Source organism: Microchirus variegatus (assembly GCF_963457635.1).
Source record: "Microchirus variegatus genome assembly, chromosome: 11".
Taxonomy (NCBI): domain Eukaryota; kingdom Metazoa; phylum Chordata; class Actinopteri; order Pleuronectiformes; family Soleidae; genus Microchirus; species Microchirus variegatus.
In genome coordinates this window covers 4,299,263-4,315,613 of record NC_139812.1, presented here as the reverse complement: position 1 = coordinate 4,315,613, position 16,351 = coordinate 4,299,263, and the positions used below count along the sequence as shown (strand labels likewise).

The window sequence follows — 16,351 nt, the reverse complement described above, 5'->3', positions numbered from 1 at the left end:
CTTCCGTAAAGCAGCTGCTGTTTTGTTGACATTTTTTACCTCTATTCTTTGATTAGCTTGACAGTTCACCCCAAACTAAACAAACCGTCAGTATGTCTGGAATCAAACCACTGACATTTCACACAGTTTTAGACCTACATTAGCTGCATTAATATGAAGGTTATATTCTAAAACGTCATAGGAAACTGTAGTAGCTAGGTTATCTTCTCGAGAGACAGCGGTTAGCTAGTCAGCTAACAGGTTATACCAGCCGTTGTTAAAGTGACACGATGGAAGGAATTCTGTACAAATGGACGAATTATATGACGGGTGAGTTACCTCTTCGTTTGTTTAGCACATATTCCAGCTCACTGCCTCTACTGTCATAAATAAACGATAAGTGAAACATGAAATATTGTTTTCTTTTAAGTCAACTATCAGGTTTAACTATCAACGCCTCTGCTAATATCAGTATAAAACCCACGGGCCGTGACAAATGTATGTCAATATTTTATTAATACATTATTTTTCATTAAGTAAACGATATACTCATCATCATCAGCTTCTGCAGCTAACACTTGATATTTCAAAATAAAAGTAGTCTTCAGTGGTGGACTTCAAACCTCATTACAGATGTGTTTTTTCTCTTAGCAAATTGTACTATTTGAGCCCCAATTCTTATTAGACCTACACAAACATATGGTATAAATTGTTTCCTTAAAGCCACAATATGTGAAAACAAACAAATAACATAACAAGTATGAGACATGCAGATGCTAAACTGATTAACTTGCCATTGTCTTCTTATTACTTTGTCCTTAGGAACATAGGTAATTGGAAGGAAAAGTAATATTGAAATATTAAAGTAATTCAGAATTCCACAATTTTTTTGTTACAAAAAGATTATAGCAATGTGGGAGAATCAGTGGCAAATCCATGTTCATGTTTCCAAGACATAACAATTAATTTACTTACAACAATTAACACTTTTGTTCATTAATTGTAAGGTTGAAGTAGCTTTTTTTATTTACAGCTCTTTCTGTTTGTATTTTTCATCTTATTTTGAAAATGCACAGTTTAGTCATTGAGTTTGTTATGTGTCCTCAGGCTGGCAGCCACGGTGGTTTGTCTTAGAGAATGGAGTCATCTCTTATTACGACTGCGAGGATGATGTTGGTAAAGGAAGCAAAGGATCCATCAAGATGTCAGTGTGTGACATTAAAGGTTAGGCTGCTGCTCAAAATACCTGCTGCATGAGTTACCTCACATTTTCATAACATTGCTAAACAAGAGTAAACACATCCATCAAATGCTGTTATTATTTTATTTTACGTTTTAGTTCATCCAACAGATCCTACACGTCTGGAGTTGATAATCCCCGGTGAGCAGCATTTCTATGTCAAAGCAGTGAATGCTGCAGAGAGACAAAGGTGGCTGGTGGCTTTAGGTTCATCCAAAGCTGGAACACTGGACAGTCACAAGCACAAAGGTACATACAGACACAGTGACTTTCTTCCTGCTTTGTTTTTGTAATTTCTAAGGCTTTCTCAGTGATAAAAGCACTCTGAAACCATCGAAAAAGTTTAAAGTACATCCATGTTAGCTGCTCTGCAAAGCTTCCCTCGAACTGAAACCAAATGCATTGAATTTCATTCATATAAGTGGTTTATGTTAAACTAAGTGACAATATTAGCAAGAAGATAAATGAATGTGTAAAGTAATTTAACCTGTGAAGGGCAGTGCACTGTCAGTGACATTGATCCTGTCGGTCATCAGTCATTTACGAGAAAAGTATTAAATTTTTTATAGGGTCATGACACGCTCATAAAACAGCTTCATTTTGATATATTTAACACAGCACACAACAGGGATGTGAAACATCAACATTAAAGTTTTTTTTGACTTAATGTCCCAAAATTCAATTTCAAGGTCCAGATTGTCTAAAGACAAAGATGTCTGAGCTGCGTCTGTACTGTGACCTCCTCGTCCAGCAGGTCCAAACGATCCAATCACAGTACAGCACTGACCCAGAGGCCACGTCCCCCTCTGAGGTAACACAGCACGTCACACACACATTTCTTTTGATTGTCTGTCACAGTTTTACATTATATTGAGCATACACTGTGTTTTACAGCTGAATGATATCATCTACTGTATCACAGGGTTCCTACGCAGCATGGAAAAGTTAAATGCTACCATGGTTACTGTTAATTACTGCGATTCTCATTTATTTATTACTTTCCATCCCTGTCGCTGAGCCAGCCACCTATTGTCGGCCGTGACAGTGTCATGGGCAATGCAAGTTTTTCGAGGGCTGGCTTCATGAAAAATGAGTGAAGGGTTTTAAAACCATTTATTTACATAATAAGCATTAGACATTTGCTATTCAGATGTTTAATATTGACTGAAAAATCCTCTGAGAATTCTGGAATTTGAGATTTCAGGTTCTCTGCACTGCTGCGGAATTTACTGTGCTTTGGCAAGTGATCCCGGCATCACACGCTGCTTGTTGAGCTCAGTAACTGCAGAGTGATATGTGCTGTCACGTGAGAGTCTCCACACGAAAAGTTGGCAGATTTAGCGACAAAGTTGCCACGTTGTTAACACTGCAATGTCAGAGATTGGTGTGACAGCGATTGGCGAGTCGCGTGACAGAGACAGAGTCGAAGCTCATGACAGAAGACAGACAGGTAGCTCAGTGAATTATTTTATCCACTCCGATTATTTTAATTCGTCATACTTTTATCATAATAATATGAGAATTCAATTATGATGAGTTTCAAAACTTGGTGGGTTTATCTTACGTTTTAGAGTGCCATACACTTATTAGGAGCAATTTAAGATTACAAAAGAAAAGTGTAAAAATGCAAGAAAGATAATTTGGCCTTAATTGATAAGTTGATTGGCAGGAAACAAATTTAGTTTTAAAGCGGACCTAGACCGGAAGTTCCATTTAACGCTGTTTTTTAGTGTGTATCTGCGTCATTACCTTGTTCACAAAGCCCTGAAGGTTCTAAACAAACAGTTCAGCCATTGCTGAGAACGCTGTGTTTTATTGTAATCTCGGGCTCAGCGAGATCTCTCAAAAAACACGGTCCGGTTACATAATCAGCGGTTCTCTTGAACAGCAGATCCTCCTGCTCCGGGCACTAGTATGGGTACATCCGGTTGCGTACATTGAACCGCAGAAGAAGAAACACGTCCGTTGTGGAGGTGTTTCACGAGCGACAGTGTCTTCTGACTCTGGGTCTGACTCCGGGTCAAAGTCATAAAGGCACTGCGGCGGGGAGTCGTGAAGAAGCCATATTTAAACATTGTTAAAACAATGTTTTGATAATGAGTAGCAGTGCATCCACCGTTCCAGAGGGGGGAGCTGCGCTTCTGAGAGCGGGTGTGCTGATTATGTCACTTCCGGGTATTGGCCAATCACAAGACAGTTGGGAAGGCTCTATGCTGGCTGGCCAATCACAACACACTCTGTCTTGTGATGGTGAGGTTTATGTCTGAAATATCGCGGCTCAGGACAGCGTCAGAAAAGACAGATTTCTATCAGCTCGTTTACAGCAACTAGGAGGTTTTTGACCCTAAAAACAAGTTAATGTATGTAAGTAGACCTCCATAACTAACATATATGTTAACATAACAGTACCACTTTATGTGAGCTTTAATTTATCAAGTAAATGTAAATGAACATTATTCAGATTACTATGGCCTATATTATGAAATGTTGTTAAAACGTACAAATGTTAGGACTTCCCGTAGTTCTTTGTTTTATAATAAGATTTTTTTCCTTAACTTTTTTTGAGTAGACCTCACTCCTGTTGTGGCATACTGTAAAGGTTTTCCTAGGCCTGTCACAGATTTGGGATAGCTGTCAAAATATAGAGCTACTTTGCACATATTTTAAATTAAGTGTTTGACGGACTGCATCTTCATTGGAGAAAATAACAGTCAACAGATTAGTCAAAATGAGATACAGATAGTGTTTATTAAGAAGTTTGAAACCTGTATGGCAAAAAATAAAGGTGTGCTTCAGCAATGGACTGTGTGTGATAGTTATAACTACAGGTTATTGTTATGACTCTTTCTCCAGGCATCTCTCCTCAGTGCGACCTGTGCGACTTTTATCAGGACATTAGAAGAGTGTATGACCCTGGCTAACCACAGTTTGATGCCTGAACTCCGACCTCCTGAAAAGGTTTTTATACTTCCTCCTGCTCAGACATTTATGTTTCCACAGACTTGCTGTATAATTTCAATAATGAAACAAACCTTTATTTGTACCAGCGCATGCAGTGTACACAAAGGAAAGTCTTGCCACTCAGCAGCCCTCTTGGCAACACCTCCAGGAAGCTATTTTTAGACTAAGACAATGCTCCTATTGAAGAGAATGAGTAAAAAGCCATAATTCCATTTTTAATGTATAATACACAAATGTCTTTTTCATATTTATGACAACAAACATCTTCTTTGTCCAGTTAAAAGTACAATGAGATACAATTCTGCATAATTTAACGTTGCATGTTGTAGTTGAAAACCTCTTACCTCACCCTTTCTTTCCAAGTGTGTTGGAGAACATAATGTAGTCTTCATTCAGTTAGCATCAAAACTCAAAAGCTGTGTATTTTGTCCATCGTGTGCTATTTTTCAAACATGGCGGCCTCCAGAGCAACCTCCTGATATAAACACAAAAAGTGCATTATGGCGTAATTAAAAACATTTCATACAATCAGGTGATTGCTTATTTTATCTAATCTTATCCTGAGGGAATACTATTATGTCTCATGAGGAGACATAATAGCAGTAAAGCTGGTAAAGGAGGGTGAACAAGTCAGGACACAGGACTGCTGTCTATTCAGTCCACTGTCATTTTGACAAAGTCAACAACAGATTTCTGAGCTTGTACTGGAAAAAAGGTTCTACCTCAGCTTCCACTTCAGACTGAAGAACCAGGCCAGTGTTTATAATTGTAATAATTCTCACTGGATACTGGAGTTGTTTATCTTCTTCTCATTATTTCTACTGGGGGATTTGATTTGTGGAAAATAATTTCCACCGACCTTAGCCATGTCTGTTGTATTGTTTTCGTCAGTGTTATCATGATGGCGTGTATGCTTCACCAATTTACGGCCGTCTGCGGGATGAAATTAGTTCTGAGCAATCTATCTTAATAATACCAAACAGAAATCTAATTGAACAGATGTGCATTGCAAACTGATTAAAAGAAGTAAATGATATTTTCATAAATTTGCTGGACGTGTAAATCACACTGTATTCTGCACACTCGTTGGCACACTGCTTAGAGGAAACAAAACTTTATGAGTGGTGAAGCTGTAGGCGTCTCACCATGTGGACATCAATGACCATCTGCTCATAGATGAAGTTCACATTATCTTTTATTTCTCTTCCCTTTATTGCTTCAGTGTCATTAAAAACTCCCACATTGAGGAAGCTGCAGGAGTCTGTAAATGCTGTTTATTAACATGTCTCCTTTTCTTTGTGTGTTTTCTTCGCTTCTGTCCAGATGAAGAGGTCAGTCAGTCACCCTGGAACATACAGCTTCGACAGGTGAGAGACACTGATGAGCTTCTTCATCCACTGCATGTTGGAGCATAATAACTATATCACATATCTCTGAGGTGTTTGAATAAAAGTGATCAAAACACCATTAAAAAGAATGACACCAGCATCCTCTTACAAAAAGCTGACAAAGCTGAATTTCTCCAAATTAAAACCCAGATTAAAAAAATTACTTGTTTAAATAGAGCAAGGCAATCCTATTTAATTTGTGTAGCACATTTCATACCCTGAGGCAAAACTGTACCAACAGTCTTAAAATGTTGTAAAGTAATAGAAGTAGTGTGCACACGGCAGAAAGGGGCTCAAAATATACAAGGAAATTCCAAGATACAAGAAAAAGCACATCAAAATCACATTTATAATATTGTAATTTCCACTATTATGTTTTGTATTTATAACAGTGGAAATATGGATTTTACACTTTGACTTTGAATTTCAACTTTTTTCAAGATTAATAAGAAACTGGCCTCCAGGGGGCAACATTGCAACACTGTGAATAACAAAACTGCCACTTGAAAATGTTTTTTTTCCCCCTAACAAGAGGCTCAATGCAATGATTTGCTGTAATTGTAATGGTTATAATATAATAACCATATGTTTGTGTTTTAGTTACAAGTGTCACATCACCTGGAATTGTTTAAGAATAATACAATAGAGTTTAGGTTTAGTTTAGGCCTCACATTATCATTATCATCATCCTGACAGCACTTTTAGCAGCAGCACATAATTATTGTTGGTTACATGTTAAGGTTTCTAGTTAACCTGGTTACATCCACACAACATGAACAATTAAACAGTAAAGCAAAATGGATATGGACAACATTTTCATTGGATTTCACAACCAGGCAGTAAAAAGTGCTCAATTCTTGTGTGGGCTGACTTTCAAGGTCAGGTGAATGACAAACAGTATGTTCTATGTGTTTTACTCCTCCACCTCCAAAAGTCTCAGAATATTCTGACAGAGAAGCTCACCAGTTCTTCCCCTGACCATGGGAAATAAATACAAATGAAGGACTGATCATTTTTTTTGTTTTGCCTCAGTGTTTGGTTCTTGCGTTTTCACTTTTCTCAAGTATTTTTTTGAATCTAATTTTTTCGTGGTTGTTTTGATAAAGCTTCCAAGGGTACTCAATTGTCAGAATGAAGTAGTTAAAACAATTTTAAAGGATGTTTTACGAGGTGGGAAAGTTTACCATCACAGGTGTTTGTTCCTCTGCTCAGGTCAGGTGTGCTTAAGGAGTACGTAATGTCAACTCAGCGCAGGAACCGCACATGCTCCGACAGCTCTGTTTATGACACTGAACGTAAGGAACACTCACCTCTTTTGTTTCTACACACATATGCATAATGAGCTTAAGTGTTTACATACTCTCTGTGCACTATGCCTGTACTATGCATGTTTTCTGGAGTACTCCACCAACAGTTTTGCCCCTAAAATGTTTTATTCATCAGTGGTGCATCATCAAGCCAGTGTCCAAGATGATGCCACAACAGCACGGCTGGACTAATAATCATTGTTCATATTTTTTCTTTTGTATCTTAATCTGCCGCATTTAATGCTCACTTGTGCAAGTTATTAGTGATAATCATTAGTGACACATTGGTAATATTTTTAATATATATATATATATATATATATATATTTTTATTTATTTTTTTTTTTTTTTAAATATAAAAAAATACATAAAATCATAAAGTAAGTGTGAAATCATTAGCTTCCATGTCATGTGCCTCACTGACTCCAAATTATTACAGTATTAATACAGTACAACAAAGACAACACACAAAACAAGAAAAATAATGAGAAAAAAAAATCCTTATCTTACCCAGAGTGACCTCACCAAATTAGAAGTTGATATCAATAAAGCTCTAGGAGTAATGTGTTCTAATACCACATGAGAAATTGTCAAAATGGTACCATTTACATGGCTGTTTGTTCCAAAATGGCCACCTTCCTGTTACATTTAGGTGATAGGTCCAAGAGGCTTTTTTCTAGATCCTATCGTGATAAAACATTGTATGTCATTTTTCATGTGTGTAGGTGAAACCATTTGCTGGGGCAGTTGAGTTTTAAATGGGATTGAAAACTTTTTAAACGAAGACAACTCGCCTTTGTTTCAGGTGTGCAATCCACTCTTCACAGTGACTCGACCTCCATTCCTGAGGAGAGAGGAGCAGGTTCCAGTCCAAAGAACACACCCAATGACACAGACACCGACTTGTCCATCTGAAAAATCCTCACATCATCTGAACTCAAGACGAGAACAAAGATGTCATCTTCAATTTAAGGATGAACTGATTTCATGGACAGTCCTTTTATTCCTCACCTGAACCTTAGAATGAAGTTGAAGTTTGGACTGTCAGCAGAAGCCTAACAGGAATGACTGAGTGATATAAAAATGCAGTAACATTTACTGCAGTTAAGCCCAGGGTCCATCTGTTTGACTTTGTTAGTGGAGATTATAAACAGATTACAAACATATGAATAACTATGAATTCTAGTTTTCCTGACACCCTTGCTGGTGTCATCTGTTAAGCATCTTTTTCTGCCTTTATATTCAAAAACGTATCGGAGCTTTTCTTTAAACCTATTCTTCGTTCTTCTTCTGAAGCTCCATAGTTGTGCTCATGTGCTGAAAGCAAAGGACACACAGGAACTTTGACGCTCTTCCTGCCAACTGTGAGCTCTTCAGCGGTGACGTCTGGTACAACAGAGTGTAGCTGAGGACTGCAAAAGCTGCATCATTGCAGTTAACAGGTGCCAACGTTTGCACATGTGCAATGATCTACATTAAATGTGCCATTGTTCTCTTTCTCCCAGCAGACCAGCATCATCTGTTTGGTCTTGCTCAGCCAGAAAACCGGTACATAGAGAAAGACGTTATACCTTCTTTTTTTATGTGTCGTTTTACCTGCACTCCAAAGACGAGTCGGAAAGTGAATGAATAGCTGTGAATGTGTGCAAGGTGCTGCCTTTTAATGTTTCTTCAGTCAGTGTTAACTTGCCTTTTGGTGGTGAATGTCTTTCATTCATGATTTTTGAAGGACGGTGTCTGTGGAAGCTCAACACGCTGCACTTTAAGATATGAAAATGACAGAATATAATGACACTTTAAAAATGCCAATTTATTAGCTTATGGATAACACAATTTATCATATAAAGCACTGATATTAACTGCATGTCAGTTTTCAGTGTTGCCATTCCTAAATTCCATTACACATTTAATACAACTGAGTCACAAATATTTGAATCACTTACCTGAATTTTCTAAGATAAGTTTGGATTCATCGTCAGAATCAGAAGTTGGTCATGAAACTGCAGCATGTTTTTATATGTAGTTGTTTTGTGGAAAATTATCATGGTTGTGTTGCATTTGGTTGACCTGTATTTTCCCGTAATGGCAGTGCACTGAGCTCTCTGCTCTCTGATTGAGTGATTGATTGACAGAAGCTGATGCCTTTTGCCCTCATTATTTTCTTGTCAGTCTGCCTGAGAGCTGTGACTTCCCTCTGCCAAAGCAAACAACTCAACCCGTCTGTGCTACAACTGCCTCTCCTCTTATGTGATGAATCGCTGCTACATTTGGGCAAATTAATGAAAATTATATTAATTATGATTATTGCCTATTGTGCATTAAAGCTGCAGTACGCAGGGTCTCCAGGGAAAAAAAATGGTTGAATGGTTGGTTGCAAAACACGTGATTTACTGTAAACATACATAAATTGTTCGTTTTAAATAATACTGTCTAATGTACCTTTATTTTTTTTTTTATTTAAAATGTAAAAATATAACAATATAAATATAAGAACACAAATTTTTAAGTAAAAGTAATAGAGCTGTACAGCTGTGCAGTGATAGTAGGTACCAGTGAATGTTAGGGCACTTTCACACCACTAGTTTGATTATTTGATCCGCACCAGGCAATACAATTGTTATTATGTATCATATGACTCCAGTGTGGTCCGCTTTCACACCAGCAAACGAACCAAAATTGGCCCGATTGACGTTTCATCAATGTGCATATATCTTCCGGTAGAAAAGCGCCAATTTTGACTCACTATGGAGCAACACGTTCGCACATTGCTACTTGCTCTGATCTTCGTTTATTACATTCTCTGTATTGGCCATTTTTGGCAAAATATCCAATTTGAGAATGAGTCGCGGCTGCGTCTGGAGAACAATCTGCTGATGCACTGGAGTCGGCGAAGACGTATAGCTCGTCATTTCAGACAGAGGAGACGCGCTATTTTCATGAATGTGGTCGTTCTAACTATGAGACGAAGATTGCTCCAAAGACCTACAAGGTAGGCTATGTCCATGGCATTTACTGCAGAATATGGTTTGGACCGAGTTCGCGTTCTCACCAGAGGGACCGCACCAGAGTCTGACATTTGGTGCGGAGTCAAGCGGACCAATACCACCTCTTTTTGGCGGTCTCGGTCCGCTTGATTTGGTGCAGAACCTAGTGCGATTGATGCTTTCACACCAACGAAAACGAAACAAACTAGTTTTTGGTTCGAATGGATCGTTTGGTGCGCACCAACTGCTGTTGGGGTAAAAACTGTTCTTGTGGCGTAAAATTCTGGTCCTGATGGACCGCAGCCTCCTGCCAGAGGGGAGTGTCTCAAAGAGTTTAAGTCCGAGATGGGAGGGATAAGCCACAATTTTACCTGCACGCCTAGATGGAAGATTGCAGCCAATCACTTTCTCTGCAGACCGAATGACACACTGCAGTCTGCCCTTGTCCTTGGCTGTGGCAGCAGCATACCTGATGCTCACCACAGGTTTGCAGAGCTTTAGTTTTTTCTTGAGCAAGGGTGTGCACTCCTTTGACCAGAATGTCCACAATTTCCAGTGTAGGAGGAAGAAAAATCGGAAATAAATCCTCTGGTGTTGTTAACCTGATGTTCATGAGCTCTTCTCTGGTGAAAGAGCTCTGGGTATCAGCGCAAAAATCAGTCTTTAAACACAAAACAAAAACAAAAGAACGCGCACCAACACACAGAGGCGTACATCCGCGGCGCCATCTTCAAACACATCCATAATCCATAGTTATAATCCAGTGATATCGGTGGACATTCTAGTAAAGTGATGCAGGACACATGGACATAAAAAATGTAAGTGTAACTAAACCACTGAACCACTTTATTCAGGTGTAAACAGTGTAAAAAAAAAAAAATCCAAGTATCTACCAGTAACTATCTGTGTTACTGGTACAAGCGTTCATCGCCCTCTTGAGAGTGATTGAGAGTCTCACAGAACACCTCAGGGCCCTGGTATACTCATGCGGACCCAACGTGCATTGTACGCATAACGCAAGTTGTGTCATAAACTCAGATTTTGGAGCCGCGCAAGAGTGTGTTGGGTGCACGTAGACAGCGCATATGCGAACTGAACTGGTGACTCTCAAACCAGCCCCTGCCCGGCAAACCTTTCATCTGATGAGCCGCTCGAACCAGATGTGTACGAGGGAGCTGTAGCATCTTTCTATTTTTCTTTGGTAGGAACACATCCTATACTATTCCCTGTCCACATTTGTAGTACCACCACCCAATGGTGAAGTCAGGTACTACAGGACCCGGACAGGACACCCAACTCAGATTTCACTACGACCCCTGCACTGTCCCCCACTCTCCCTCCCTCCCTCCTCTGCCTCACTCTGCTTTCAGCCCAGTTCTCCTAAGTAATGATCATATCGGACAAAGATGGAGCTGCCTGGCAGGAGGAAAAGGGCAAGACCACAGAAAAGGTTCATGGATGTTGTGAAGGAGGACCTGAGGCCAGTTGGTGTAACAGAAGAGGACACAAGGGAGAGGACAAGATGGAGGCAGGTGATCTGTTGTGGCCAATGTAATTAACAGAAAAAAGAGAAGAGCAAAGTTGTGCTGCAGCAGTTTTCCTTTGTTGAACTAAACTAACTGATCCATTTCTAGTTTTGTGCATCACTGTGTAAACACATGCAAAAGACATCGGAACAAGCCTGAGTAAACAATCATCAAGAGTGTTGTTGTGAGACTGAAGTGGTGAGGTCACTAATCTGTTTGTCATGGAGACAGAGAGGAGCTGATATTCTGTGCTGCAGTGAAATATTCACTTGTTCATCCTTCCCAATGTTGAGGAAACATTGTTAGACCAGTATTGGGTGACGGTGGCCTGGAGGTAGAGCGAGTTGTTTTTCAGCTAGAATGTTGTCGATTCAATTACTGGCTCCGCTAGTCGACATGCCGATGTGTCCTTGGGGCAAGACAAAAACCCACATTGCTCCTGATAGCTGTGATGTGCTGCACATAGATGTGTGAGTGACCGGGTGAATGGCAAAAACTGTAGAGCAGCTTTGAGCAGTCGGCAAGACTATAACAATAATTGCCTGCCTATCTGTTATTCAGATGAAATTAGATGTCTCTACATGATGTTTCTACAACTGCTCAAGTAGTTGAGGGTGAAAAGGCTTCTTATGAGTGAAGTAGTTCATATATTTGTATGATTGATTGATTGATTGATTGATTGATTAATTGTCTACTGCTATATCCTCCACATATAGAGGGCAACATACTGGGCATGCACACACATTTGGTCAAAGTAGAGCAGTGGTGTCAGTGCCAATGAGCATCTAGTCTGGACAAGAGGGGGCTGGAGTGTTGTTCAGTAGAGGGTGGACCACACAACCTAAAAATTATAACACACTATCCCATCATGATATCTCAGTAAATATATTCATGATAGTATTTCACAGAATTTCAAAGTAAAAGTGCTTGTTCCGATATGGAATTACCTTTACTTCAGGATAATAATAATATCAAAAACAGAAATGAATCTAAAACTAGGTCAATAATAATGTGCACAACTGTAATTGTGCCTCAGCACACACGTTTAAAGGAAGGGGAAGACGCCATGTTTTCATCTTATCATGATATTATGTGGTGGGCTACATGTGGCCTGTGGGCCTCCATGTTTGCCACCTCTGATTTTTTTCGATTTAACTGCATGTTTTTGGACTGTCACAGGAAACTGGAGAAAACCCAACAACAAATCCTCTATCCCACTCTTAATTTGCTCTTCATTCATCAATAATTTACACAGAAGTTAGTCTTCTGACACCTGTCAACATCAGACTGCTTTAGGACACTATGCGTGAGTAAATGTCCTAAAACACATGGCGTCTCCCTCCATGAGAATGTCCTTATACCTGGTTATACCAACATCTTTAGTGTAGAGAACAACAGAAGTGCCTTATCGTTAAATAAACACAGCACTCTCTCTTTCAAATAAACTTAATCTCACTTTTTTCTCCAAAAAATGTTCAATTTTCCTTTAAAAGTTCATCGTCTGTTGACGGGACAGCCTCACGATTCAGAGGTGACCAGAAAAATAGTTTAACAGTCACAGAAGAGGTGAAGTGTGGACAGGTCTAACAAGCAGAGTTTGCCCGAGGCATAAGTGAACTAATGGCGTGTTTCCATCGGGTTGCATAGCATAGTACCTGGTACCAGGTACTTTTTTTTGTAGTACCTGCTCTGGCGAGGTTCTTAGCGCCCCCTGGTCAATTGTTACACACTTAATTACTAATTATTTTTGCATAATATGACATTATTTTGATTGTGATTTCTATTACACCTAATACAGTTTTGACAAGATGAAACAATCAGCACATGATACATGGGCCATTTCTCATTCTCTGTAGAGAATCATCAGCTTGTCTGACGATTTGCACTATACATAGACAACACCATGGAGAGCAGATAAACCCTACAATTCACACAATGAGCATACGCATCAGTGGAGAGAAGAAAAACAACTCCCCTTTAAAATAAAATAAGACAGTTCAGTGTAAGTGATGACATATTTATACAGTAGAACTACATTGTCATTTATGCAAGCAGCAGAAAAGATTGTTGGTAAAAAATGATGCTGATATTTATTTTAATTCTAGCATAATAATAATGAAGTTAAGTTTGAAGGCTTCTGCAGCTCGGACTAACTGGTGGAAAATTCCAGGTATTTATATTTATCCTGAAGCCATCCTGAAAACCTGTGTTAAGTTAAACAATGCTGATCGTTCAGCCCCTGCAGCAGTTACAGAGGCTGCTGATGTGTGAGTGTTGATCCTTGCAGGAAAAGAGCTGTCTTAAGTTCTGTGTGTCCTGCATCACTTTACTAGTGTTGGAAGTGGTGGGAGGGGCCTGGTTATCCTGGTGTTTGTTTACACAGGGTGTGTTTGTGTGTGACTCCTGATATGACATAATGAATTAATAATTAATGTAAGTTACTTACAATGCTGCCTTTAATCAGAATGACATCTATACCAGGAGACAGATTTACTCAAACTGACTATTTGAATCTTTTATTGAGTGAGAACTCTATTCGTTCATTCATTCATTCATACCTCGACATACATTGATCATGGAAACTGCCCCATGACTGCATTTCTGGTGGCATATTGGTGTTAAACAGAAGTGAATGAGATATTTTTATACAAAATCACCAGGGTCTTTGATAATATAAAAAATATTTAAACTCGATGTTACGACTGGATTCAAGGTCTTGGACTCAATTGCACTTGATACTCGGAGCAGGTTTAACAAAGTTTATTTGCTTTAATAAGCCATTCAAGTGCAAGTGGTTACTTATCAATGGGGACACAGTGAAGACAGAGACAGTGAAGACAGACGGTGGAAACCCATCACCAAAATAAAACAGGAAGTGAAATAACAAAACCTAAACTAAGCTGTCACAGAAAAGCCCACTCACATGGGTGTGACCACACAGGTAACTGACAGGAAACTGACAGTCAGACAGAATCCTGGACCTAAAGAGGACCAAGTGGAAATATGGGTAAGCCTCTTTCTTAGATTTTCATACAAAACAATTACATAAAAAAAAATAAAAAATCTGTTCCTTTAATATTGCTATTTTCAATCATTTTGATAATTTATTTTAACAATAATGCATACATCATTATGAAACAAGACATAAGACATACGATGATAAGAAACATCACATTATAAGTATATAAGTTGAAATACTGTACTGCAATGTAAACAGTACTTATCTGTGCATAATGTAACATTTCTGACAATGTTATTCTTTTCTATATCCGTGGATAATATAAATCTTCAGTAAAATAATTCTGCTGACTCAAAAATCATAATCTGTACTAATTACTGCTGTTATTCCAGCCCCTAAGAACTGAGTCATGTGACTGATTTTGTGTTATACTCATACAGTTTAATGCTGTATTTAGATTTGCTTGTTAGTTACTGATAAAAAAAAAAAAAGATGATCATTTATAATCAATCAACAAACCAATCTTCAGCACTGTTGTGTGGTGAAAGGCTTTTCCAGTGCTGTAGACAATAATCAGCTGCTGTGCTTGTCTGAACAGAGAACAGTGGAGGATTCATGTCACAATCTGGATCACACTCTGGATCAAACTCTGTATCAGACTCTGGATCACACTCTGGACACTTGACTGACAACCAGCAGCCTGATGCTCCAAACCATCTAAAGGTAGTTTATGTTCTTTTTTTTAAGTTCAAAGATCAGCTGACTTCAGTTTTAAAATGTTGCTTCTCTGCATTTTTAGTGAACAGGAAGTTTCATGTTTATGTTGTTTAGGGTTATGTTAATATTCTGTACAAATACTGACAAACAGTGGCGTCTGCTTGCTTCAGTCCCACTAAAGTGTTTGTGTGTATTTGTACAGCGCACTCTAATAATACAAAAAACTAATTTTTTTTAAAACGCCCAAAGATGTGGCCTACAAACACACAGCCCCAGGATGTCCATATAAGGAGTTTATCACATCTTCAGGCTTTGTTTTGTTTTTTGTCTGCTTAATTTAAAATTATGACTCATTTCATATCACATTTTAGTAGTGATATAAAGCAGCAATAATTGTACAGAATTCACACAATTTTCATTTTGTTTTTGTTCATAAAACGAACTGTGACATATTTCCAAATTTCAATTAAATCCGGTGTTTAACCTTATGAGTACTAAATGAAAAATTGCCTTTGTGGTGCTGAAAAAAGGATATAAGACACTTTATATACCCTCTGTAATATTGTATGTATAAACATAGTACTAAATGGGAAGGAGCAGCCAACATGCTGTGTTCTAAGGTTTAACAAACCCTTAGTCAAATAATTTAAACTAAAAACTGGTTAAATTGAAGGTCTTTGAAATGTTGCTGGACTTTTAAGGGGAGTCAAGCTTCTGAAATTTGAGAAGCTCCTCAATACAATAATAAAAAAAAAAAAAAATCAAATTATTCTTTTCCTGTATTACCTGTAAAATTTGCCACTAGTAGAATACCTGATGTTGCACAAATGAGCACGTTAAACTGCAGTAAATGCAGTGGATGGCAACGCTAAATGTCTCATTAACATGCAATTTGAACAGTTTCATTAAATGTACTATGCATAAGATATGCAACAAGTGTTTTAAACAGGTACTGCAATCTTAATTAAAAACCTGATGTTGTCAGGTAGTGTGAAAAACCAATGAACACGTTTCCTTAACTCTTCTGTGACATCCTGTCGTCACATGACATGCATACTTCTCATTACCGTAACTCCTAGACCGTTTGTGATAGATAGAAAATTCACAAAACTTTGGACTGGGGATCTGTCCAGAGTGTGACGTCACCTTTCACCCTGTCAGCAGAGATTGGCACAGCACCCCCGCGACCCTCATGTGGAGGATAAAGCAGTAGAAGATGGATGGATAGATACCGGAAAGCAGAGAATAAGAGCTTTGTGCCCATATACATTACGGTAGCCAGCCGGACTT

General features: G+C 38.6%; 1 protein-coding gene across 1 annotated transcript; it reads left to right on the top strand.

Annotated features, from left to right (window-relative positions):
- Positions 1–269: 269 nt before the first annotated feature.
- On the top strand, positions 270–8,259 carry plekha3 (pleckstrin homology domain containing, family A (phosphoinositide binding specific) member 3; the record flags this gene model as incomplete). Its single annotated transcript, XM_083897860.1, has 8 exons — positions 270–309; positions 1,087–1,203; positions 1,319–1,468; positions 1,909–2,030; positions 4,073–4,177; positions 5,504–5,547; positions 6,781–6,863; positions 7,681–8,259. 8 exons carry the CDS (start codon positions 270–272, stop codon positions 7,788–7,790), a joined length of 771 nt encoding a protein of 256 aa, XP_083753986.1. The 3' UTR covers positions 7,791–8,259.
- Between the last annotated feature and the right edge of the window lie 8,092 nt (positions 8,260–16,351).